The 22,713-nt window shown below is 51.6% G+C and overlaps 3 protein-coding genes across 8 annotated transcripts in view; 2 read left to right on the top strand and 1 right to left on the bottom strand.

The window, feature by feature from the left end:
• RAB11B (RAB11B, member RAS oncogene family) overlaps positions 1 to 12,731 on the top strand; it is a 37,084-nt gene extending 24,353 nt beyond the window's left edge. Inside the window, exon 6 of the mRNA XM_081343136.1 lies at positions 12,602 to 12,731. The gene's annotated coding sequence lies outside the window, so the exon portion shown is untranslated. The remainder of the gene's footprint in view (positions 1 to 12,601) is intronic.
• Positions 1 to 22,713, bottom strand: part of LOC308677033 (nicotinamide riboside kinase 2-like) — an 828,951-nt gene that overhangs the window by 646,301 nt on the left and 159,937 nt on the right. The gene's annotated exons all lie outside the window — the stretch shown is intronic.
• MARCHF2 (membrane associated ring-CH-type finger 2) lies at positions 487 to 20,488 on the top strand. 6 transcript variants are annotated; one of them, XM_081343080.1, is made up of 5 exons: positions 487 to 663; positions 8,131 to 8,369; positions 12,602 to 12,797; positions 14,420 to 14,629; positions 19,955 to 20,488. In XM_081343080.1, the coding sequence occupies exons 2-5, from the start codon at positions 8,194 to 8,196 to the stop codon at positions 20,111 to 20,113; spliced, it is 741 nt and encodes a 246-aa protein (XP_081199206.1). In that variant the 5' UTR covers positions 487 to 663; positions 8,131 to 8,193; the 3' UTR covers positions 20,114 to 20,488. The 6 variants fall into 6 exon arrangements, with proteins under 6 accessions (XP_081199206.1, XP_081199205.1, XP_081199207.1 ...); XM_081343079.1 differs by having other exon boundaries at positions 661 to 881; XM_081343081.1 differs by lacking the exon at positions 487 to 663 and adding an exon at positions 1,517 to 1,732.

The following is a 22,713-nucleotide window of genomic DNA, read 5'->3' as shown; positions in this document are numbered from 1 at the left end:
GGATGCGTTTCCATCCGTTGTTTCTCCTCTTGCCTTCGGAGAAATAGGTTGGCCTCCTCTTTGTGGCCGCCCCTCAAATTCTGGAAGACTTTGCGGTCCAGGGCTGTCCTGGTCCCCCTCAGCAACCTTTTAAGACCTCTGGACTTCAACTCCCAGAATCCCCCAGCCAGAAGAAGAAGAACGAGCGGCACGGAAAGGGGCGTGGCTTCCCTGGTCCTCCCTTTCCCGCCAGTCGCGGAAAAGCCGAGCGGGGGGGGGGGGGAGAGACACGGTGAGAGGTGCGCACGCGCGAACTCCCTCCCTTTCTTCCCCCCCCCATCTCTCCCTCCCCGTCTCTGAGGCGGGCTCTTCTTCGCCCGGACGCCGCCGCCGATTGGCTCCTCTTCTAGGCCGGCTCTGGAAGCGGGTTGGCCGCGCGCGGAGGGGGGAGGGGCGGGGAAAGAGGGGGCGGGGCCCGGCTGCCCGTCAGGTGCGCAGGTCGGGCGAGGCGGCTGACAGAAGCGGCGGCGGCGGCGGCGGCGGAGGCGGCGGGCGGGCGAGAGGCCTCCCTCCCTCCCGCGCTCGCTCGCTCGCTCGCTCGCTCAGCGCCGGCCGGAGAGGAGATGACTCGGGCCGGGCCTGGGCGCTGAGGAGAGTCCCGGCGGCGGAAGGGGCGGGGCGCAGGTGAGAAGGGGGCGGGGCCAGGCCGGCCTGAGTGACAGCGGCAGGAAGGCCGGGAGCCGATGGAGGAGGAGGAGGAGGAGGAGGAAGAAGAGGCCTGGCCGGTTCGGCGGGCGGCCCGCCCGGGGAGGAGGAGGAGGAGGAGGAGGAGGAGGAGACGGGCCGGGCGCTGCGGCAGCGGAGCCCCGAAGGACGGCCGCCGTCTCTGCCGCCGGCCCGGGGTGAGCCTGGGGGGGGGGGTCCGAGGGGGGTGGGGTATGGTGGTGGGGGGCTTCCAGGGGGGGTCTCGGCCCCCCCTCCGCCTCCCAGGGCCTCCCGAGCCCTGGCGGCAGCAGGGAGGGCGCGAGGGAAGCCTCTTCCCCTTCTCCCGGCAGCCCTGGGCTTTCCTGGTGGCCTCCTTTCCCTGGACTTTCCTCTTCCCCCTCCCCCTTCTGGGCTGGCCCTGGGAGGGGGAGGGGGGGGGCTACGTTTTATGCCCCCTTTCTAGGTCATGTATGTGTGTGGGGGGGAGAACCCCTCCATGCCTTGGTCACCTGTCAGCTGCAGGTAGTCCTCGACTTACGAGGGAGCCAGAAATTAAGAAGGGACTGCGATGGGATGGGTCAGAGGTAGGCAACCTGGGCTCTTTGACGACTCGTGGACTTCAACTCCCAGAATTCCTGAGCCAGCTGTGCTGGCTCAGGAATTCTGGGAGTTGAAGTCCACGAGTCGTCAAAGAGCCCAGGTTGCCTACCCCTGGGATAGGTTCTCCTGCTCGAGCGGGGGGGCTGGACTAGAAGACCCCCGAGGGTCCCTCCCAGCTCCGTCCCATTTCCCATTCCTTAAACCGCACAGTCAGCTTTGCTCCCGTGTTACGACCTTTCTGGCCGCTAGTTGTTCAGTGAATCTCTGCGTTGGCTAGGGCCAGGGCCAGGGCGGTTCAGCGAATCTGGCTTCCCCTGTTGAACTTCATCGCAAAAAGGGGATCGTGTGACACCCCCCCCCCCCCAGGACACCACAAACGTCATAAATACGAGACGGCAGCCAAGCGTCTGAATTTTCATCAGCTGACCCCAGGGATGCTGTAACGGTTGTAAGTGTGAAGAACGGTCGTGTGTCACTTTTTTTTAGTGCTGTCACTTTGAACAGTCACTCGATGAAGCGTCGTAAGTAAGAGGACCGCCTGTATTGGCCGTGTTGTTGTGCTGGCCTTTTGAGTCTGTTGTGGGGCTGGGGGGCAGGGAGGGAGTGTGGCTGTGTCCCCCCAGGATGGGCATGCCTGGCCAGGGTGCTTTCTCGGCTGTGGCTTATGGGACAGGCTGGACCTTGCTGGGTTACAGGAGAGCCGGGAAGATTTGGCTCTGGGGTCAAAGGATCAATGGTGTGGCCTGGGATGATCGGCGGATGGGGCTAGTTTTACGGATGGGTGTAAATCAGGGGTTTCCCAAAACTGGTAACTTCCAGACTTGTGCACTTCAACTCCCAGAGTTCTCTAGCCAGCCATGCTGACTTGGGAATTCTGGGAGTTGCAAGTCCCCCAGTCTTAAAAGTTGCCAAGGTTGGAGAGCCTTCCTTTAAATTGTGACTCTTAACTTCAATCATCGCTCCTGGGCTCCTTCTGGTCGATGGGTAACTGTTGGTTTAATAGGGGACGGGAGGCTAAAATATATGAAGAACAGTTGCTGGAATTGGGTCTGTCCAGTTTAATGAAGAGAAGGACCAGGGGAGGACATGATAGCAGCATTCCAGTATCTCAGGGGCTGCCCCAAAGAAGAGGCAGTCAAGCTATTCTCCAAAGTGCCTGATGGCAGGACAAGAAGCAAAGGATGGAAACTAATCAAGGAGAGAAGCAACCTGGAACTAAGGAGAGCAATTAACCAGTGGAACAGCTTGCCACCAGAAGTTGTGAATGCTCCAACACTGGAAGTTTTTAAGAAGAGACTGGACAGCCATTTGCCTGAAATGGTACAGGGTTTCCTGCCTGAGCAGGGGGTTGGACTAGATGACCTCCAAGGTCCCTTCCAACTTTATTATTGTTGTTGTTGCTAGAAATATAAGAGAGGAGCCATGCCTGACTGGACTGGCTCCAAGGCCTGGCCGCCTAGGAGAGCGTTAAGACAAAAGAGCAACTTCCCTGGTTTGCTGTTCAGGAAGTTGTGCAGGCCTCGTTTCCTGCCACACTGTTCCTCTGTTGTGTTCACGAGGACAACTTGGCAGGCACATGAGAGGTTTTCTGGGCCAGCCTCGTTTGGCCCCGTGTTTCTCATCAGGGGCAATTCTTGAAGTGCATGGACTTCAGCTCCCAGAATTCCTTAGGCAGCAAGCTGACTGGAGAATTCTGGGAGTCCGTCCACTCATCTTAAAAGTTGTCACGGTTGCACAAAAGGGACCTAGCCTGTGCTCCAGGGGGTGTGTGCCCTCAGGGGCTTCTGGAGAGCCCAGGACCCACAGTGACTCTGAAGTTACAATGGCGCTGAGAAAAGGTGACTTATGACCCGCTTTTCACACTTAACGACCGTCATAGCATCCCCGCGTGGTCACGTGATCAAAAGTCGCATATTTGGCAACCGACTCGTATTTATGGCGGCCGCAGTGCCCCTTCCGACCTTCTGACGAGCAAAGTCCAGGGGGGAAGCCAGATTCGCCTAACGACCGCGTGACTAATTTCACCGCTGCAGGGATTCACTTAACAACAGTGGCAAGAAAAGTCGTAAAATGGGAGAAAACTCACGTAACAAATTATTTCACCCGGCAACAGAAAATATTGGCTGAATTGCCATAGTTCAGGGGTCGCCTGTATGTCCCCTTCTGTACATGAGTTTTTGAGTATGGGAAACCCTCTTTTAACTCTTGTGTTCATTTCCAGCCTTGATACAGCTGCTTACTCTAGTTTTTGACAGACAGCCCGGAGTAACTAAAGTCCTAGTCTGGAAACCCTGGGGCCCTGAGTTCTAGTCCTGCCTTGGGCACATGGCCAGCTGGCTGCCCTTGGTCCAGTCTCTCATCCCTGGGAGAAAGGCAGAGGCAATCCCTGCCAAGAAAACTACGGGGACTTGCCCAGGCGGTTGTTAGGACTCCACAGTGACTCACACACACACACACACACACACACACACACACACACACACACACACTAGCTGTTTAACTTTGCTTCCCTGGCATGGGCAAAACATGCACCTTTTCTCTTCCTGTAAAGCAGGGCCATTTCCCCCATCTCTACGCTGCTGTCTTAGAATTTGAAGGCATTGCGAACCACCTCTGGATGTCGGCCTTTGCAGGCTTCCGATTCCTCCCCATCGTTTGACAGCTGAGTTTCTAAGACCAGACCACGGTCTGTGCCAGATGTAGCCAGCAAGGGTGTGAGTGTGTGAGTGAGCCTTCTCAGAGCTTTCGTTGTAATCCAAATATATATACACTAAGCCAGCTTCTGGCAATAATTCCTCTCACATTACATTACATTACGTACACACACACACACACACACACATATATACACACACATACACACATACACACAAACACATATGTTTTCGTAGATTTTCATGGGTATACGTATGTAGGTCTTGGCATATTCGGGTCTTTTCCCATGTAAGATTGAGAGTGTCTTGGTGACGTTTCGACAAGGTCCCACTTGTCATCTTCAGGCTGGTGTCTTCGGCTTCGTGCTTCAAGCCAAAGACACCAGCCTGAAGATGACTAGTGGGACCTCGTCGAAACGTCACCAAGACACTCTCAAACTTATACGGGAAAAGATCCGAATACGTCAAGACCTACATATACATACATACATACATACATACATACATACATACATACATACATACACACATACATACACACACACACACACCCCTAGTAAAACCACACCTGGAATACTGCATCCAATTTGGCCACCATATCACAAAAAAGATGTTGAGATTTTGGAAAAAATTCAGAGAAGAGCAACTAAGATGATCCAAGGTCTGGAGACAAAAACATACGAAGAACGGCTGCGGGACTTGGGTTTGGCCAGTCTAGAGAAAAGAAGAAATAAGGGGGGGGGGACATGACAGCAGTCTTCCAGTATTTGAGGGGCTGCCACAAAGAAGAGGGGGGGCACGTTATTCACCAAAGCACCAGAGGGAAGGACGAGAAACAACGGATGGAAAGTAATCAAGGAGAGATTTATTTATTTAGCGTATGGCTGGTCACACACAGAATTAATCAAGGAGAGAAGCAACCTGGAACTGAGGAGAAACTTCCTAACAATTAACCAGTGGAACAGAAGTTGCCTCCAGAAGTCGTGGTCGCTCCATCCCTGGAGGTTTTTAAGAAGAGGCTGGACAGTCACTTGTCTGAGGTGGTATAGGTGCTTCTGCTCGAGCGGGGGGGGGGGGGGCTGGACTAGAAGACCTCCAAGGTCCCTTCCAGCTCTATTCGATTCTACACACACAGAGACACACGCGTGCGCTAAGCCAGCTTCTGGCAGTGATTTCCCTCATATTACAGGTAATCCTGACCAGAACGGAGCCCAAAATTTCTGTTGCTAAACGAGTCATCAAGTGAGTTTCCTCCCGTCTTACGACCCTCCTGGCCACCGATGTTAAGCCAATCACTGCAGTTAAGTGAGCAACAGGGCTTGCCAAGTGACTCTGCCTTCCCCCTGGACTTTGGCTTGTCAGGAGGTCGCCAAAGGGGAATCAGATGACCCTCCGGGACACGGCGACTGTCGTAAGTGCGTGCCAGTTGCCAAGCCGCCAGATTTTGATCCTGTGACCGTGGGGGGTTTGTGTGTGCTGCAACGGCCGTTAAGTTTGAAACGGGCTCCCAAGCCCTGTTTTCAGCGCTCTTGTAACTGCACAATGGTCACTAAAACGAAAGGTTTTAAGTTATGCAGGAAGGTTGTGTGAAGGTGGAGGAGGAGGAGGTGGGAGACTTATAAGATTGGCATGGAGAGAGGAAAAAGGGGAGGGGAAAGACGGGGAGGGGATTCAAAGGGGATGCCAACTAATCACAGCTTGCTTCAGGTAGTTAATTGTTCTTTTTCTGGGAGCTGCGCCGGTTGCTGGACCGTTAGCGTCTCCTTCGGCCCCACTTGTCTTCCGCCGGCTGTTTCCTCCGAGGAGCTCCCGTTGTCTCACCCTGTTTGCTTTCTGGACAAGATCAAAGGCGATCTGAATCTCGGCCGCGGCTCTCTTCGACTTCTGGCTTCGGCCAGAAGCCATTTTTGTGCCATCTGGGGCCGGGAAGCGGATCGCAGCGGTCGCTTCGTTTGGCCACTTCCGTCCTTCTGCCTTTGGGCTGCCTTGGGACTTGGAGCGGGCCGCTCTCCCCCGCCCCGCCCCAGGAGTGGATTCCCATCGGATAAAGCGGTGGCCGTGCGGACTCAGCCCAGGGGGTCAGCCGATCGATCAATCAGTCCATCAGAATAGGGCTGGAAGGGATCTTGGTCCGGGGGTCCCCGACCTGTGGGCCACTCCTGGTCCACGGCCTATTGGCAAATGGGCTGCAGGAGTGGCTGGCAGCGGTGCGCACGCAGCCCCACTGACACGGGTGTTTTGGGGGCTGACTCATACAAGCATGGCGGGGTCTTGCGGCCCCACTCGCAGGAGCATCCCAGGTGCTTTTGGCCCCACTCGTGTGAGCAACGGGGGCTCCTGTGCATAGGTGCGCCCGTGCCTGCCCCTCCCACCACGCCATCCCCTCTTCCTCCCGTCCCCTGCTCTGGGCTGCCAACCTGGAAAGGTTGGGGGAGTCTGTATCTAGTCGAACCCCCGGCCCAAGCAGGAGACCCTCTCCCACTTCAGACAAGTGACCCTCCAGTCTCCGGCAGTGGAGCGCCCACAACTTCTGGAGGCAAGTAGTTCCACTGGTTAATTGTTCTCACTGTCAGGAAGTTTCTCCTCAGTTCTAGGTTGCTTCTCTCCTTGGTCAGTTTCCATCCGTTGCTACTTGTCCTGCCTTCGGGCGCTTTGGAGAACAGCTTGACTCCCTCTTCTTTGGGGCAGCCCCTGAGATCCTGGAAGGCTGCTATCCTGTCCCCCCTCGTCCTTCTCTGTGAGATGGCCTCACGAGACCGATGGTTCGTTAAGGTGCTTCCAAGAAAAAGGCAGCACGCAGGGATACAATCAGATGAAGCTTTATTTAAAGATAGAGTAAAGAGAAAGACTTCCCTGGCATGGAGGCATCCATGCCTGGATTGAGCTCATGGATCATTCCCAGAGGGAGCTTGAACAAGAAAGCAACAAGAGAGCAAGAGGGGGAGCAGCCCCTGAGCAGAGGTTTTTATGGGGGTCCCCAGCCCCTCCCTTACCAATGAGAGTGAGGGGGCTGGAGGGCCATTAACTCTCTCCAATGGGGCTGCAGGGGCCGGAGACCCCTGACCCACCAGTGGGAGCAAAGATGCCTCTTTGCTCCCATCTGATGACCTTTTGGGGAACTGCCATGGCTGGCACAAAAACATCTAACATTCTCTTCTCTCGACTGGCCGTTCCCAAGTCCCGCAGCCGTCCTTCCTATGTTATACCGGTGTGAAAATCTGTCACTCTGGGGGGGGGGGAAGGCCTTCCTGACCGTCGCCGACCTTTGGTCCCCATCAGTTGCTGCAGCCAGCACGGCCAAAGGTTAGCGGTGTTTTTCCCCCCCCCTGCATCAGGGCAGGAAGAGTTACAGGTCCAGAGCCCCCTTTTTCCCACTCCGCTGCCGGGGGGGGGGTGTTAAAGCAAAGCCTGCTTCCCGAGGGTGTTTTTTCCCCAGAGGAGGAAGACGTCTCGGCTCTTTCAAGCCGTGGGATGGCGTGTTCCTTTTGAAAAAAAAAAGAAACGGGTGGATTAAGTGGTGTCAGTCGAGCTTCTGCTTTTGCTTTGACTCGTCCCCTTGTTTTGGAAAAGAAGAGGGCCGGGGCAAATGTCCCCCCACGTTCCTCTCCAAGAGAATTGCTTCTTCGGCTTACACAGAACTTTTTTCTTCGTGTCCAAGAAGAGAAGAGGCGGCTTTCGTGGCTATCGAGCCGTGGCTGTAGGTAGCGTCTGTTTGTAGAAGGCTGGAGAGAAGCTCAAGAAAATGCTTCCCTTTTTGTGGTTTTGCCACCCACAACTTTTACGGTGTGTGTGTGTGTGTGTGTGTGTGTGTGTGTGTGTGTGTGTGTGTGTGTAAGGTGGGTTTTCCACACTCGCTCATCTCTTTCGGGTTTTGCAACTCTCCTCCCTGTGAGTCTCTTGCCGGCAGCCAGAATTGCAAGACAAGACGTTGCGTAATGTGTGTGTCGCTCTCTTTTCATTTTTTTTTTTAAAAACCAACGCAACAAAAGCTTAGCCGAGTCAGGGGATGCGTAGAGCAAAATGAATTAGCGTGGGGAAAGCTGCCTGCTGAAGGAGAGAGTCTAGAATCACCTGGGCTCCACCGAGATGGGCGGCGTAAAAATTGATTGATTGATTAAAATCTTAATAAAGAAACAGCATGCATCGGCCTTTCTCATTTCATATCCTCTCTGTCTCTCTCTCTCATTTCCAGCTTATCATGAACGTGCCGTCTGGCTGCTGAACCCAGCGTCGTTTCCCCCCCTCCCCCGTTGCCATGACAACGGGGGATTGCTGCCACCTCCCTGGCTCGCTGTGTGACTGCCCGGGCAGTGCCACCTTGTCCAAGTCAGTGGACGATTCGGATCTGGGGCGCCCCCAGTACGTCACCCAAGTCACCGCCAAGGACGGCCAGCTGCTCTCCACGGTGATCAAAGCCCTGGGCCCGCAGAGGTGAGGCCCGGCCCATGCTTGCTTGGCTAGAGTCTGGGGGAGGGTGTGCGTGTGGGTGGGTGGGTGTGGTTGCGTGCCAGCCAGCCAGAGAGCAGAGCAGCGGGCAGGAGTTGGATGAGCACCTCCGAGGGTGCAACCCTGAACGCGGGCTGTTGGGCTCCCGTGCAAGGCTAAAGTTACAGCGAATCTTAGCTTGTGTTGCACCCATTGTGAGTCATGACTCGCAACTCCTTCCTCCCCCCCCCCTCCGGTTTAATGTCAAGAAATGCCCCCTTGGGAGTGGGCAAGGCTGATGATGCCAAGAGCCACTTCAGAATTTGGTTCGATTCCCCATGCTGGCTGGGGAATTCTGGGAGTTGAGGTCCACCCATCCTAAAGTTGCCAAGGTTGAGAAATGCTTAGAGCAAAGTGTTGCCGATTTCCCCTTTCAGCCAAATCTGCCTGAGCAGGGGGTTAGACTACCGTATTTTCCGGCGTACAAGACGACTTTTTAACCCATGAAAACCTTCTCAAAAGTCGGGGGTCGTCTTATACGCCGGGTGTTAGGGTTAGGGGCGGTTTTATTGTCTGATGTTACAGGAAAAACCAGAGGCAACACACATACACACACGCAGGCAACCTCGGCAGCTCATTGATGGGGGGGAGGAAGGGGGAGAGAATCACAAAATTGCTGTCTGTTGTCGAGCCCTGTGGGCCTGACACTACGCAGGGGGTCTCGTTCCCAAAACAAGCCCTGCTTCACCTACTCACCCCCCCCTGCACACGGCTCGCTCCATGACCCGGCGCTCCGACAAACAAGGGAGGAGGTCGGCCGTAATCAGCAAGCCTGACTATCAGCTGATCGCCGGTTCCTGGCTTTGCAAACCCGACGACCAGCTGCTTCACGGCGTTTGCACGCGCCTGCATCACAGGGCTTTGCTGATGACCCCGCAGGCACTCAGGAGGACAGCCCAATCTGCCTTGCCGTACAGGGAGCCTGGGCACTACAAAACATGCTAGCTGTTCCCATGCCTGCCGACGGACCTGTGCCGGGACTGCATGCTATAGCCTGCACGCTGGAGGCAAGGGCCGGCTGTTTTCCGTCGGTGTCAGATGGACCGGAGCCGGGGACTGCTGGAGGGCGGCCCTGGGATGTGTGGACGAGCCCGCTGGAGCCAGATACGGATGGGGGGGCAGTTGGTTGGAGAGGGATAGGCACACACTGGGAGCACGTTAGTGTTTTCACCCGGGTTGGGGTAGAGGGGGTTTGGAGAAGAGGCACCCAGGATACTAACAGCAGCAAGGTTTACAACGCTGAAGTTGTCGAGAGTCGGAAGCATGTGGAGGTTAAAGAAACGCAGGCAGGCTCTGGATGCCGGAAGTGTACTTTGTACATTGCTAAGCACATTGATTTGTGCTTTAGATTGTAAGCTGCCCTGAGTCTTCGGAGAAGGGTGGGGTATAAATGGGATTTTTTTTAAAAAAATTGCGTCTTGGAGACAGGGAGGGCTGGGCAGGCAGGGAGGGAGAGAGAGCTGACCCACCCAATCCTAGCAGACTTTGTATGCAGTGGGGTAGTCTTATACGGCGAGTATAGCCCAAACCCTATAATTTAACAGGAAAAGTAGGGGGTCGTCTTATACGCCCAGTCGTCTTATACGCCGGAAAATACGGTAGATGACCTTCAAGGTCCCTTCCAACTACTACTACTACTACTACTACTACTACTTCTTATTATTATTAATTATTAATTATTATAAGTAACACCAGCTGCCTGCAATTAGTGCAGGTTCGTGTCCCACCAGGCTCAAGGTTGACTCAGCCTTCCATCCTTCCCAGGTAGGTAAAATGAGGACCCAGATTGTTGGGGGCAATAAGCTGACTTTGTAATAATGCCGCTTGGGGTGTGTGTGAAGGCCCTAATAAGCAGGCATATACATAGAATGAAGGCTACTGCTAAGCTTGTAAGCCGCCCTGAGTCTTCGGAGAAGGGTGGGATATAAATGGAATTAAAATAAAATAAATAAAATTATTTTTTATTACTATTATTATTATTATTATTATTATTCTTATTATTATTATTATTATTATTATTATTACCCCCGTCCTCCCCTTCTCCTTTTGGAGGTTCCATGGACAGAAATGGTTTCTGTTCCCCTGTCAGAATTTTCTCTCTGGCAAGAGAAAACTGCTTTTAGACAGTGGGAGGCTAAGTGCCCTCTTAGTCAAAGTCAGCCGCATTCCCTCTGCCCCACGGGGTTCGGTCGTGCAGCCCAGTCTCTGGCCAGGGTGGGGATGATCAAGCCTTAGCAGAACGAGGCCACCTGTGACTTCTGGAGCCCTCGTTTCCCAGGTATCTATTTCCTCACTTTAAGCAAAGAAACAGAATGACCCTAGATGGGCGAAAAGGTGGGGGAGGCACGATTGACTTCCTGCTGGCTTCCCCAGTGAGAGACTTTCCACATTGGGGAAGCTTGCAGGAAGCCTGTGAAATGACGGTTGGGTGAAGCAGACTCAGCTTTGCCAAATTCCAGTCGTATAGGAGCGGGGGCTTCCAAATTCTGGATGCCTTCTTTGAGCTAGCCCAGGGTGGGGTAACCTTGGCTCTTTTATGACTCGTAGACTTCAACTCCCAGAATTCCTGAGCCAGGCTGGCTCAGCTTGGAATCCTCTCCCTTTCCCCTCAGCATGCCTGGCTCAGGAATTCTGGGAGTGGGAGTCCACGAGTCATAAAGCGGCCTAGGCCTAGGCCGGGGGTAGGCAACCTTGGCTCTTTTATGACTCGTGGACTTCAACTCCCAGAATTCCTCAGCCAGCACGGCTCAGCTTGGAATCCTCTCCCTTTCCCCTCAGCATGCCTGGCTCAGGAATTCTGGGAGTTGAAGTCCACAAGTCATAAAAGAGCCAAGGTTGCCTACCCCTGGGCTAGCCCATCCGAAGCCCATCGATTCCAAAACCCATCACCCTGGGATGCGCTGTTTCGGCCAGCTGGAAGGTTACAAACAGGAATTTTAGCTTAATGAATTATGCGCCAACTGGAATTTGGCTGGCTTCTCTCGGATCCCAGCCCTGGGAGTGAAGAGTTTTTTCAGCCAGCTTTCCATGTAAGTGCTTTTAAATCATCGGATAGGTCTCTCTTCATTCTTGTGTATATTGTGTGGACTAAAGGAGACCGTCTCGTTGCTCATTTTCTAAGAGGTCTGGTCCATTTATAATCATTAAGTCTCCTTGACCTCCCAGATCCCCATTTTTGTTCTGGTATAGTTGTCTTCAATTCGATCTGGTCTTCTTGTTTTCTGGAAACCTGGCTGGCAAAAGAAGAAAGCTAGAATTAGGTTGAAAAACTGCCCCCCCCTGATTTATTAGCAAGGATCCTAAACTGTCAGTCAGTGGGCTAAAGGGAGATTTTGAAATAAAAGGAAACTTAAGTACTAGATTTAAAATAGTCAGAAAATAGTAAAAGAACAGGGGATTAATTGGTTGAATATTGAAGGTTTAGATTAACAAGGGAAATTTAAATTATAAGAAAATAGGTTTGAACTATTGATTATCCCAGTGTATATAGATGATGGATCTGAACTAATAAAAGATGCTGTATTATTAAGGCGGTGATCTATTAGGGTGGGAAGTAGAAAATGTTTATGGAATAGAATAAGAACACATTTAAGTTTTAATAGGTGTATTTTAGATACTACAATTTTTATGAAGTGAGGTAAAGGAAATTTGGGTTACCTGAAAATTAAATACTGTGGATATTAAAGGTTAGATTGGAATACTCTAATTAAAAATTAAAATTGGTAAAAACTTTATAGCAGGACATTGATTGTCTATCGAGAACCCTTAAGATACGTATAAGCAAAAAGGGGAAAAAATATGGTGTTTATAAATGCGATAATGAAATTTTTACTGATTTTTGATAACAATTAGAAATTTACTAGCATAAATAGGAGATAGCAAATGCTAAGGGAAAATTGAGAAGAAATATTTGATGGTGTAACCTGAGGTACTCACTAAGGACTGTATTACGGATCTATTGTTTAACCCAGTTACCACATTGCCTTCTAAAACGTTATTCTTAACTTTATAAAATCTTAATAAAATCTTTTTTTTTTAAAAAAAAAGTTTTTCCAGCAAGGTTGTGGCACTCTTCCCAAAACGGACGGGAGAACTCTCCTCCGTTCCCTCCCCCCTCCCTCCCCCGGAGACCCTGGTGTCCTTTTTCTTACTCTCGTGTCCCACTATTCCCTTTCCAGCGATGGCCCGATCTGTCGGATCTGCCACGAAGGCGGGAACTGGGAGGGCTTGCTCTCGCCCTGCAACTGCACCGGCACCTTGGGCACCGTCCACAAAAGCTGCCTGGAGAAGTGGCTGTCCTCCTCCAACACCAGTTACTGCGAGCTTTGCCACGCGGAGTTTGTGGTGGAAAGACGGCCGCGGCCCCTGTCGGAGGTGGGTGCGTCTCCTGGGCTCCTGCCCAGAGGGAAAGTCAGGGCGGGGCGTGTGTGTGTGTGCGCGCACGCTTTGACACATGCAAGGAGAGAGTTAGCTTGGCTCAGCCGGGTGACGGGTCAGATGGACCAGTACGATTCGGTTGGCCTCTGGCGTTATTCGGGGCGGCTTGAGATGTGCTATTCGGGGCGGCTTGAGATGTGCTTCGGGTGCCAGACGGGTTTTGGGGATGTGGAACCAGCCCTGAGCAGGAGGAGACGGCAGAGATTGTGTGATGTCCACTTGCCTCCTTCCTCCTGCCTCCCCCCCCCCGCTTTCCCCACTTCCCCACCTGAATGTTCTCCTTCCTCTCAACCTCTAAAGAAGGAGTTGAGGCACCGGAAAGAGTAGAGAGCGGCAAAGATGATTTATTTATTTGTTAAATTTATATACCGCCCTATTCCCGAAGGACTCAGGGCGGTTCACAGGGCAGTTAAAACAGTACAAAAAGAGAATAAAATGGAATTAAATTAGTACAAGCCCACAATTCATAATAACAGTAAAATTAAAATTTTAAAATTAATGTAATTTAATATTATGATTGTGGGGCTGGAGGCAAAAAAGGCATGAAGAACGGTTGCTGGAATTGGGCATGCGGTGGCTCAGTGGGTTAAGACACTGAGCTTGTCGATCAGAAGGTCGGCAGTTTGGCGGGTCGAATCCCGAGTGCCGCATTAACAGAGTGAGCGCCTGTTACTCGTCCCAGCTTCTGCCAACCTAGCAGTTCGAAAGCACGTAAAAATGCAAGTAGAAAAATAGGGACCACTACGGTGGGAAGGTAACAGCGCTCCGTGCGCCTTTGGCGTCTAGTCATGCCGGCCACATGACCACGGAGACGTCCTCGGACAAGCGCTGGCTCTTCGGCTTGGAAACGGAGATGAGCACCGGCCCCTAGAGTCGGAAACGAGTAGCACGCATGTGCGGGGGAACCTTTACCTTTTAGTTTAACGAAGAGAAGGATGGGGGGGACAGGAGAGCAGCGTTCCAGTATCTCAGGGGCTGCCCCAAAGAAGAGGGAGTCAAGGTGTTGTCCAAAGCCCCTGAAGGCAGGACACGAAGCCACGGATGGAAACTCGTCAAGGAGAGTCCTCCCAAAGTTGCTTTTGTTTCAGGAGGCAACTGGACTTCCTTGTTTTTCTTTGAAGACCTTTCGCTTCTCCTCCGAGAAGATTCTTCAGCTCTGACTGGATGGTGGGGAAAGTTCTTCTTCAGTCAGAAGCCTCTGGGGTGAGAAGCGAAACGTCTTGGAAGGAAAAGCGAGAAAGTCCAGGTGCCTCCTGAAAAAAAAAAAGCATCTTTGGGACAACCGTGACCTGGATGGCTGGGAACCTCCACAGACATTAAATCAAGAACCAACCTGGAACTAAGGAGAAACTTCCCGACAGTGAGAACAATTAACCAGTGGAACAGCTTGCCACCAGAAGTGGTGAGTGCTCCAACACTGGAGGCTTTCAAGAAGAGACTGGACAGCTGTTTGTCTGAAATGAGACTGGGGCTCCTGCTCCAGCAGGGGGTGGACTAGAAGACCTCTGAGGTCCCTTCCAACTGTGTTGTTCTCTGTTCTCTTTGTCCTCCCGCTGCAGTGGCTCAGGCACCCCGGGCCCCGCAACGAGAAGCGGACGCTGTTTTGCGACATGGCCTGCTTCCTCTTCATCACTCCGCTGGCGGCCATCTCGGGCTGGCTCTGCCTGCGGGGCGCCCAGGACCACATGCAGTTCAACAGCCACCTGGAGGCCATCGGCCTCATTGCCCTGACCATCGCTCTGTTCACCATCTACGTCCTCTGGACCCTGGTCAGTGCTCCCGGGCTCGGGTCCGATAACGGTCACTTGCACCCCTCGGGAAGGGCCTCCGCTTTTAGCTTTTGACCTGCGACGCCAGGCGTGCTCCTCTGCCGTCCAGGCACGACGTTGCTTCTGATCCAGGCCCCCTTCAGCTCTGGGGCCCTGGGAGCTGTCTGGGCTTGGTGGGTTTCCTTGCAGACGTTTCATGGCCCAACTAGGTAACATCATCAGAGCTGGGAGGGAGAGGGGTTCGTGGAGAGGAGGAAGAGGAAGAGGAGGATTGGGGGGTCCTGGGTGCTCTCCTGGCTTGGGGGCTTCCTTGCAGACGTTTCATGGCCCAACTAGGGAAGGTCATCCATCAGTGCTTTGTTGTTGTTGTTGTTAGCTGCGAAGTCGTGTCCGACCCATCGCGACCCTATGGACAATGTTCCTCCAGGCCTTCCTGTCCTCTACCATCTTCTGGAGTCCATTTAAGCTCACGCCTACAGCTTCAGTGACTCCATCCAGCCACCTCATTCTCTGTCGTCCCCTTCTTCTATTGCCCTCGATCTTTCCCAGCATTAGGCTCTTCTCCAGTGAGTCCTTCCTTCTCATTAGGTGGCCAAAGTATTTGAGTTTTAGCTTCAGGATCTGGCCTTCTAAAGAGCAGTCAGGGTTTATCTCCTCTAGGACTGACCGGTTTGATCGCCTTGCAGTCCAAGGGACTCGCAGGAGTCTTCTCCAGCACCATAGTTCAAAGGCCTCAATTCTTTGGCGCTCAGCCTTTCTTATGGTCCAACTTTCACTGCCATACATTGCAACTGGGAAGACCATAGCCTTGACTATACGCACTTTTGTTGACAGGGTGATGTCTCTGCTTTTTAGTGTGCTGTCTAGATTTGCCATGGCTTTCCTCCCCAGGAGCAAGCGTCTTTTAATTTCTTGGCTACAGTCCCCATCTGCAGTGATCTTGGAGCCCAGGAAAATAAAATCCGTCACTACCTCCATTTCTTCCCCATCTATTTGCCAGGAATTGAGAGGGCCAGATGCCATGATCTTGGTTTTCTTAATGTTAAGTTTCAACCCAAGTTTTGCACTCTCCTTCTTCACCCGCAACAAGAGGCTCTTTAGTTCTTCTTCACTTTCTGCCATTAGAGTGGTATCATCTGCGTATCTTAGGTTGTTGATATTTCTTCCGGCAATCTTAATTCCAACTTTTGATTCATCTAGCCCTGCCTTTCTCATGATGTGCTCTGCATATAAGTTAAATAGGCAGGGTGACAGTATACAGCCTTGCCGGACTCCTTTCCCAATTTTGAACCAATCAGTGGTTCCGTGTCCAGTTCTCACTGTTGCTTCTTGACCCGCATATAGGTTTCTCAAGAGACAAATAAGATGGTCTGGTACTCCCATCTCCTTAAGAACTTGCCACAGTTTGTTATGATCCACACAATCAAAGGCTTTAGCATAGTCAATGAAGCAGAAGTAGATGTTTTTCTGGAACTCCCTAGCTTTCTCCATGATCCAGCGTATGTTGGCAATTTGATCTCTAGTTCCTCTGCCTCTTCGAAATCCTGCCTGTACTTCTGGTAGTTCTCGATCCACATACTGCTGAAGTCTAGCTTGTAGGATTTTAAGCATGACTTTACTAGCATGAGAAATGAGTGCAATGGTGCGATAGTTTGAACATTCTTTGGCACTGCCTTTCTTTGGAATTGGAATGTAAACTGATCTTTTCCAATCCTGTGGCCACTGTTGAGTTTTCCAAATTTGCTGGCAAATTGAGTGTAGCACTTTTACTGCACTGTCTTTTAAGATTTTGAATAGCTCAGCTGGAATACTGTCACCTCCACTAGCTTTGTTGTTGCTCAGCTTTTCTAAGGCCCACTTCACTTCACATTCTAGGATGTCTGGCTCGAGGTCAGTGACCAACTCATTGTGATTATCTGGGACGTTAAGCTCATTCTTGTATAGTTCTTCTGTGTAATTTTGCCACCTCTTCTTAATCTCTTCTGCCTCTGTTAGGTCCCTGCCATTTTGGTCCTTTATCATGCCCATTTTTGCATTAAACGTTCCCTTCATCTCTCCAATTTTCTTGAAAAGATCTCTGGTCCTCCCTATTCTATTGTTTTCTTCTATTTCTTTGCACTGTTCATTTAAGAAGGCATTCTTATCTCTTCTAGCTATTCTCTGGAATTCTGCATTCAATTGGGCATATCTATGTTTTTCTCCCTTGCCTTTTGCTTCCCTCCTTTCCTCAGCTATTTGCAAAGCTTCCTCAGACAGCCATTTTGCTTTCTTGCATTTCTTTTTCTTTGGGATGGTTTTGGTTGCTACCTGTTGTACAATGTCGCGAACCTCTGTCCATAGTTCTTCAGGCACTCTGTCTATCAGATCTAATTCCTTAAATCTATTTGTCACCTCTACTGTATATTCAACAGGGATATGATTTAATTCATACCTGACTGGCCTAGTGCTTTTCCCTACTTTCTTCAGTTTAAGCTTAAACTTTGCAAGGAGAAGCTCATGATCTGAGCCACAGTCAGCTCCTGGTCTTGTTTTTACTGACTGTATAGAGCTTCTCCATCTTTGGCTGCAGAGCATATAGTCAATCTGATTTCTGTGTTGACCGTCTGGTGATGTCCATGTGTAGAGCCGTCTCTTGGGTTGTTGGAAAAGAGTGTTTGCTATGACCATCGTATTCTCTTGACAAAATTCTATCAGCCTGTGCCCTGCTTCATTTTGTACTCCAAGGCCAAACTTGCCTGTTATTCCAGTTATCTTTTGGCTTCCTACTTTAGCATTCCAATCCCCCATGATGATAAGGACATCATTTTTTGGTGTTAGTTCTATAAGGTGCTGTAGGGCTTCATAGAACTGGTCAATTTCATCCTCTTCAGCACTGGTGGTTGGGGCATAGACTTGGACTACTGTGATATTGAATGGTTTGCCTTGGATTCGAACTGAGATCATTCTGTCATTTTGAGGATTGTATCCCAGTATTGCTTTTCCTACTCTTTTATTGACTATGAAGGCTACTCCATTTCTTCTGAGGGATTCTTGCCCGCAGTAGTATACCTGATGGTCATCTGAATTAAATTCACCCATTCCTGTCCATTTTAGTTCGCTGATACCTAAGATGTCGATGTTCAGTCTTGTCATCTCTTGTTTGACCACGTCCAGCTTTCCTTGATTCATGGATCTTACATTCCAGGTTCCTATGGAGAAAAAATCTTTACAGCATCGGACTTTCCTTTCACCACCAGACACATCCACAGCTGAGCGTCCTTTCGGCTTTGGCCCAGTCGCTTCATTCTTTCTGGCGCTACTAGTACTAGCCCTCTGCTCTTCCCCAGTAGCATATTGGACGCCTTCCGACCTGAGGGGCTCATCTTCCAGCGTCATATCGTTTTGCCTTTTGGTACTGTCCATAGGGTTTTCATGGCAAAGATACTGGAGTGGGTTGCCATTTCCTTCTCCAGTGGATCACGTTTTGTCAGAACTCTCAGCTATGACCTGTCCGTCTTGGGTGGCCCTGCACGGCATAGCTCATAGCTTCATTGAATTACGCAAGCCCCTTCGCCACGACAAGGCAGTAATCCATGAAGGGGATCAGTGCTTTGGCTCCCCTCATTTCTGCCTCCGCCCCCCTTTCTCTCAAAGCCATGTGCGTGACTCAGCTTTATCACCCCCTTCACGCCCTTTTCAGATCATATCCTTGTAATGCACCATCGTCCCCAGGTGGGCCACTGGGAAGTCCAGTCCTGCTCCTTTGACCTGGACTGGACCGGCCTTGCTTTTCCAGGACAGGATGAGCGGAACCTACATTTCTTTTCCACCCGCTGTTGAATTTCTTCCCGTCTTCTCCCCCCAACCCCCCCACATCTGCCTGGCTTTATGGCTGTGCTTTATGGGAAAAAGTCTCCTAATCCGAGATGCTTAAAGAGGCAGCAGGTTTTCTGCATGGGTCTAAAGCAGGGGTGGGGAACTTTTAAGACTTGTGGACTTCAACTCCCAGAATTCCTGAGCCAAGGTGCTCCACCCCTAGTCTGAAGGAGGAGCAGACCAGCTAGGAGGCGATGGGAGAGAATAGAAAAGAGCCCCCCAGCATCAGAGCTGGGAGCCATAAGGCAGCATCCTTAACCTGGGGGCATCTGCAAGGGTGGGGCCATAGCAGGGGTTTTCTCCAGCTTGGGGGGCGGCTAAGGTGGGCAATGTCTCCAATAAGTAAATAAATTATGTCAGACCGTGCACAGTCTTACTGCGTGAGATAACCCAGGAGCAAACACAGTACACGGTGTCGGTATTAAATGGTGGCTTATCTTACACTACCTACAATATCATACACCAGGAACAATATACAACATACATGTGCTTATACAGCAGGATCCAACACACCGCAGTTACAGCAGGAAACGGAAGAGAGAGAAAACACATCAGCGGAGCCTTCCCTTTTATACAGAGGCTGTCAAAGGGACACAGACCCTGCTGGCTCTTAAAGAGACACAGACCCTGCTTGCTCTTAAAGAGGCACAGACCCTGCCGGTTATTCCCATCATTACATCTTACATTACATAAGCTGGTAAATCATTACCTTGACAAAATAAAAAACTCAATGTCTTTCCTCCAACCGCCCCCAATTCTTTCTGCTTTAGGAAGGGAATTTCTTTTCTTTTCATCCCCTTTCTTTTCATCCCCTTTCTTTTGGGGGTTGTGGGGGACTAAACTCAGGGCATGGCAAATACTAATTATCCTCATGGGCAATGGGTAAGGCAGACCTCGGCTTACAAAGTTACTGCGGCACGGAAAAAAAAGCAACTTATCCTTTTTCACACTTAACGACCTTTACGGCATGCCCCCATGATCCAAATTCAGAGGCTGGGCCACCGGTTCACAGTTACGACGGCTGTGCAGCGTTCACATGTGTGTGTGTGTCACGTGATCCCCTTTTGCGACCTGCTGGCAAGTGAAGTCAATGGGGGGTGGAGCTGGTTTCACTTAACAACCGGGTTACTGGCTTAACATCGCACGGATTTGCTTAGCAGTGGCAAGGAAGGTTGTAAAACGGGAGGCAAAACCCGCTCGGTAACCATCTCGCTTAGCAACGGAAATGTTGGGCTGAGTTGTGAGTCGTAAGTCAAGGACTGCCTGTGTTGTTTCAGTTACTGGGCTGGAATCGGAGCTCTGGGGTGCTCCAACACTGAAAATCTTTAAGAAGAGACTGGACAGCCATTTGTCCGAAATGGTACAGGGTTTCCTGCCTCAGTAGGGGGTTGGACTAGATGACCTCCAAGGTTCCTTCCAACATCATCATGCTTATCATCCTTATCGTTATTTATTATTGTTTTGTCCCAGGTGTCGTTCCGCTACCACTGCCAGCTCTATTCCGAGTGGCGAAGGACCAACCAGAAGGTCCGGCTGATGATTCCCGACGCCAGGAACCCCTCCCCCGCCCCTCACTCCCTGCTCTCGGCCAAGCTGCTGAAGAAGAAAGCCAACGAGACCACCGTCTGAGCCAGGGGCGCCCCTTGTTCCCCCCCCTCCCACCCACCCCGCTCCGAAAGCGGCGGAAGGGAGGAAGAGAACGAGGAGGAGGAAGAGGAAGGAAGAGAAAGCAGACTTGTCGAAACCTCCAGCCTGGCCGGAAGGGAGCTTGCCGTCCCGTTCATCGGTCGAGCCCCCTCCTCCCCCTCCCGACGCCGAAAGACCGCCGATTCCCCGGGGCGCGTGCAATGGCCTGGGGACGCGGCCGGCCGAGGGGCATCCTTTGGCCCCGCTCCGTCCTCAAGAGGCCCAGTGGGGAGAAGGATACAGCTCTCCCTCCACCCGTGTAACTATCTTATATTATAGCACCCTAATTATTGTTGTAATTATAATTTGATGACTGTTTCTTAGTTTTCAGCGGTTGTGTTCAGGGCCCTCCTCTCTTCCTGAACGTCGCTGTGGAAGGTGCTTCTCGGTACGGGGGGTGTGGGTGTCGGTGGCAGCTTTGCTTCCCATGCCCCCCTTCCTCCGAGGGCCCGAGGGTCCAGCCTGGGCCAAGTTGCAGCAGGCCTTGCTTGGAGGCCCGGACAGGCCGCGTGCAAAAAGCCGGAGGTTGGCTTCCCTGTCGCTGCTCACACCGCCGCCGACTCTCTCGGCCCCTTTTATATTTTTTGCACTATGTAGGTGGGTGGGGAGGGAGGGAGGGGGGGGCTGTTGTCTTTCCCCCTTCTTGTTCCCCAATGATGTTGCTCTCCCTTAGAGGACCCTGTCCTTTCTTGAGTGTGGATCCAGATCTAAATATCCCAGAAGGAGTAAAAAAAATAGCAAAAACCAAACTACACCAAGAGAAAAGGATCTGACGGTGAACCGGACGGAGGGTGTCTTCTTTTTTTTTCTTTTTTTAAAATAAAGGCTGTAACCATCTGGCTTACAGAAATGACCACCGCGGGGTCTCGTAGCCTTCATGGTGTGTGGACGCACGACGGGCTGATCCGTCAACCAGGGTGGCTGGCCTCTCTCGCTTGTTTGGGCTGGCCTGAACCAAACCACCTCAGCTCTTTTATGGCTCGTGGACTTCAACTCCCAGAATTCCTGAGCCAGCCACGCTGAGGGGAAAGGGAGAGGTTTCCAAGCTGAGCCGTGCTGGCTCAGGAATTCTGGGAGTTGAAGTCCATGAGTCATGAAGGGGCCATAGTTCCTCCAGACTGGCTGAGGGATTCTGGGAGTTGAAGTCCACAAGTCATGAGGGGGCCATAGTTCCCTATGCTGGCTCAGGAATTCTGGGAGTTGAAGTCCACAAGTCATGAAGGAGACATAGTTCCCTCATGCTGGATCAGGAATTCTGGGAGTTGAAGTCCACAAGTCATGAAGGGGCCAAAGTTTCCCCCATGCTGGCTCAGGAATTCTGGGAGTTGAAGTCCACAAGTCATGAAGGAGACATAGTTCCCTCATGCTGGATCAGGAATTCTGGGAGTTGAAGTCCACGAGTCATAAAAGAGCCGAGGTTGCCTGCCCCTGGGCTGGGCTTACAGACCCATCTCATTTCTGCTGGCAATTTTCTTGACCAGAATTTCCCTCCAACTTTGGACTGGATCCAGCCTTGTTGAGAGCATCAGGAAAAGAGGCAGTTCTGGGCAGAGTGCAGAAGACTGGGCCTCACAACACAGAACATAGAACTCGAGGGCTGGAAAGGGGCCTTTGAGGCCTTCTAGTCCAACCCCCTGCTCAAGCCGGGGGGGGGGGCAAGCTCTTCCACTGATTAATTGTTCTTTCTTCCTGTCACAAAATCTCCCCTTCTAGACTGGATCTCTTTTAGCAATAGCAGCAGTTAGACTTCTGTACCACCTCACAGTGGTTTTCAGCCTGCTCTAAATGGTTTACACTGGTTTACAGTCTTTGTCCTCATTTTACCAACCTCAGAAGGGTTGGAGGCTGAGTTGACCTTGAGCCGGTCAGGATCGAACTGCTGGCTGTGGTCAGAGTCAGCCTGCAATCCTGCATTCTAATCACTGCGCCACCAGGGCTCTTACCAGAGAAAGGAAGGAAGGGAAAGAAAGAAAAGGAGAAAGAAAAAGGGAGGGAGGGAGGGAGGGAAAGAAGAGCGAGAGAAAAAGAGAAGGGAAATAAGAGAGGGAGGGGGCAGGAGAGAGGAAAAAGTGGAGAAGAAGGGAAGAAAAGAGGTAGAAAGAAGGAGGGAGGGAAGGAGGCAGAGAATAGCAACAACACTGACTTATATACCGCTTCACAGCGCTTTCACAGCCCTCAGCGGTTTACACAGCCTATTTGCCCCCAACCATCTGGGTCCTCCTTTTAAAGACCTGGAAGGCTGAGTCAGCCTTGAGCTGGTGAGGATCGAACTGCTGGCAGTGGGCAGAGTTTGCCTGGAATGCTACATTCTAACCAATGTGCCACCATAGAAGAGAAGAGAATTAGAGCAGAATTTGGAATGGAATGGAACAGAATAGAACAGAGCTGGAAGGGACCTTTGAGGTCTTCTAGTCCAGCCCTCCGCTCAAGCGGGAGAACCTATACCGTCTCAGACAAGTGACTGTCTAGCCCAGGGGCCTTCAAACTTGGCCCTTTTATGACTTGTGGACCTCAACTCCCAGAATTCCTCAGCCAGCATGCCT

Source organism: Vipera berus (genome assembly GCF_964194415.1).
Source record: "Vipera berus genome assembly, chromosome: 1".
In the NCBI taxonomy this organism is placed as follows: Eukaryota; Metazoa; Chordata; class Lepidosauria; order Squamata; family Viperidae; genus Vipera; species Vipera berus.
Note: the sequence above shows the minus strand (reverse complement) of the source record. Positions and strands in the feature narration are given on the sequence as shown.

Bases quoted from the DNA above. Each gene is read 5' to 3' on its own strand.
- MARCHF2 (XM_081343080.1), top strand. From the start codon at position 8,194: ATGACAACGGGGGATTGCTGCCACCTCCCTGGCTCGCTGTGTGACTGC. The intron at 8,370-12,601 runs GTGAGGCCCGGC...TTCCCTTTCCAG, and splicing joins AAAGCCCTGGGCCCGCAGAG to CGATGGCCCGATCTGTCGGA. The intron at 14,630-19,954 runs GTCAGTGCTCCC...GTTTTGTCCCAG, and splicing joins TCTACGTCCTCTGGACCCTG to GTGTCGTTCCGCTACCACTG.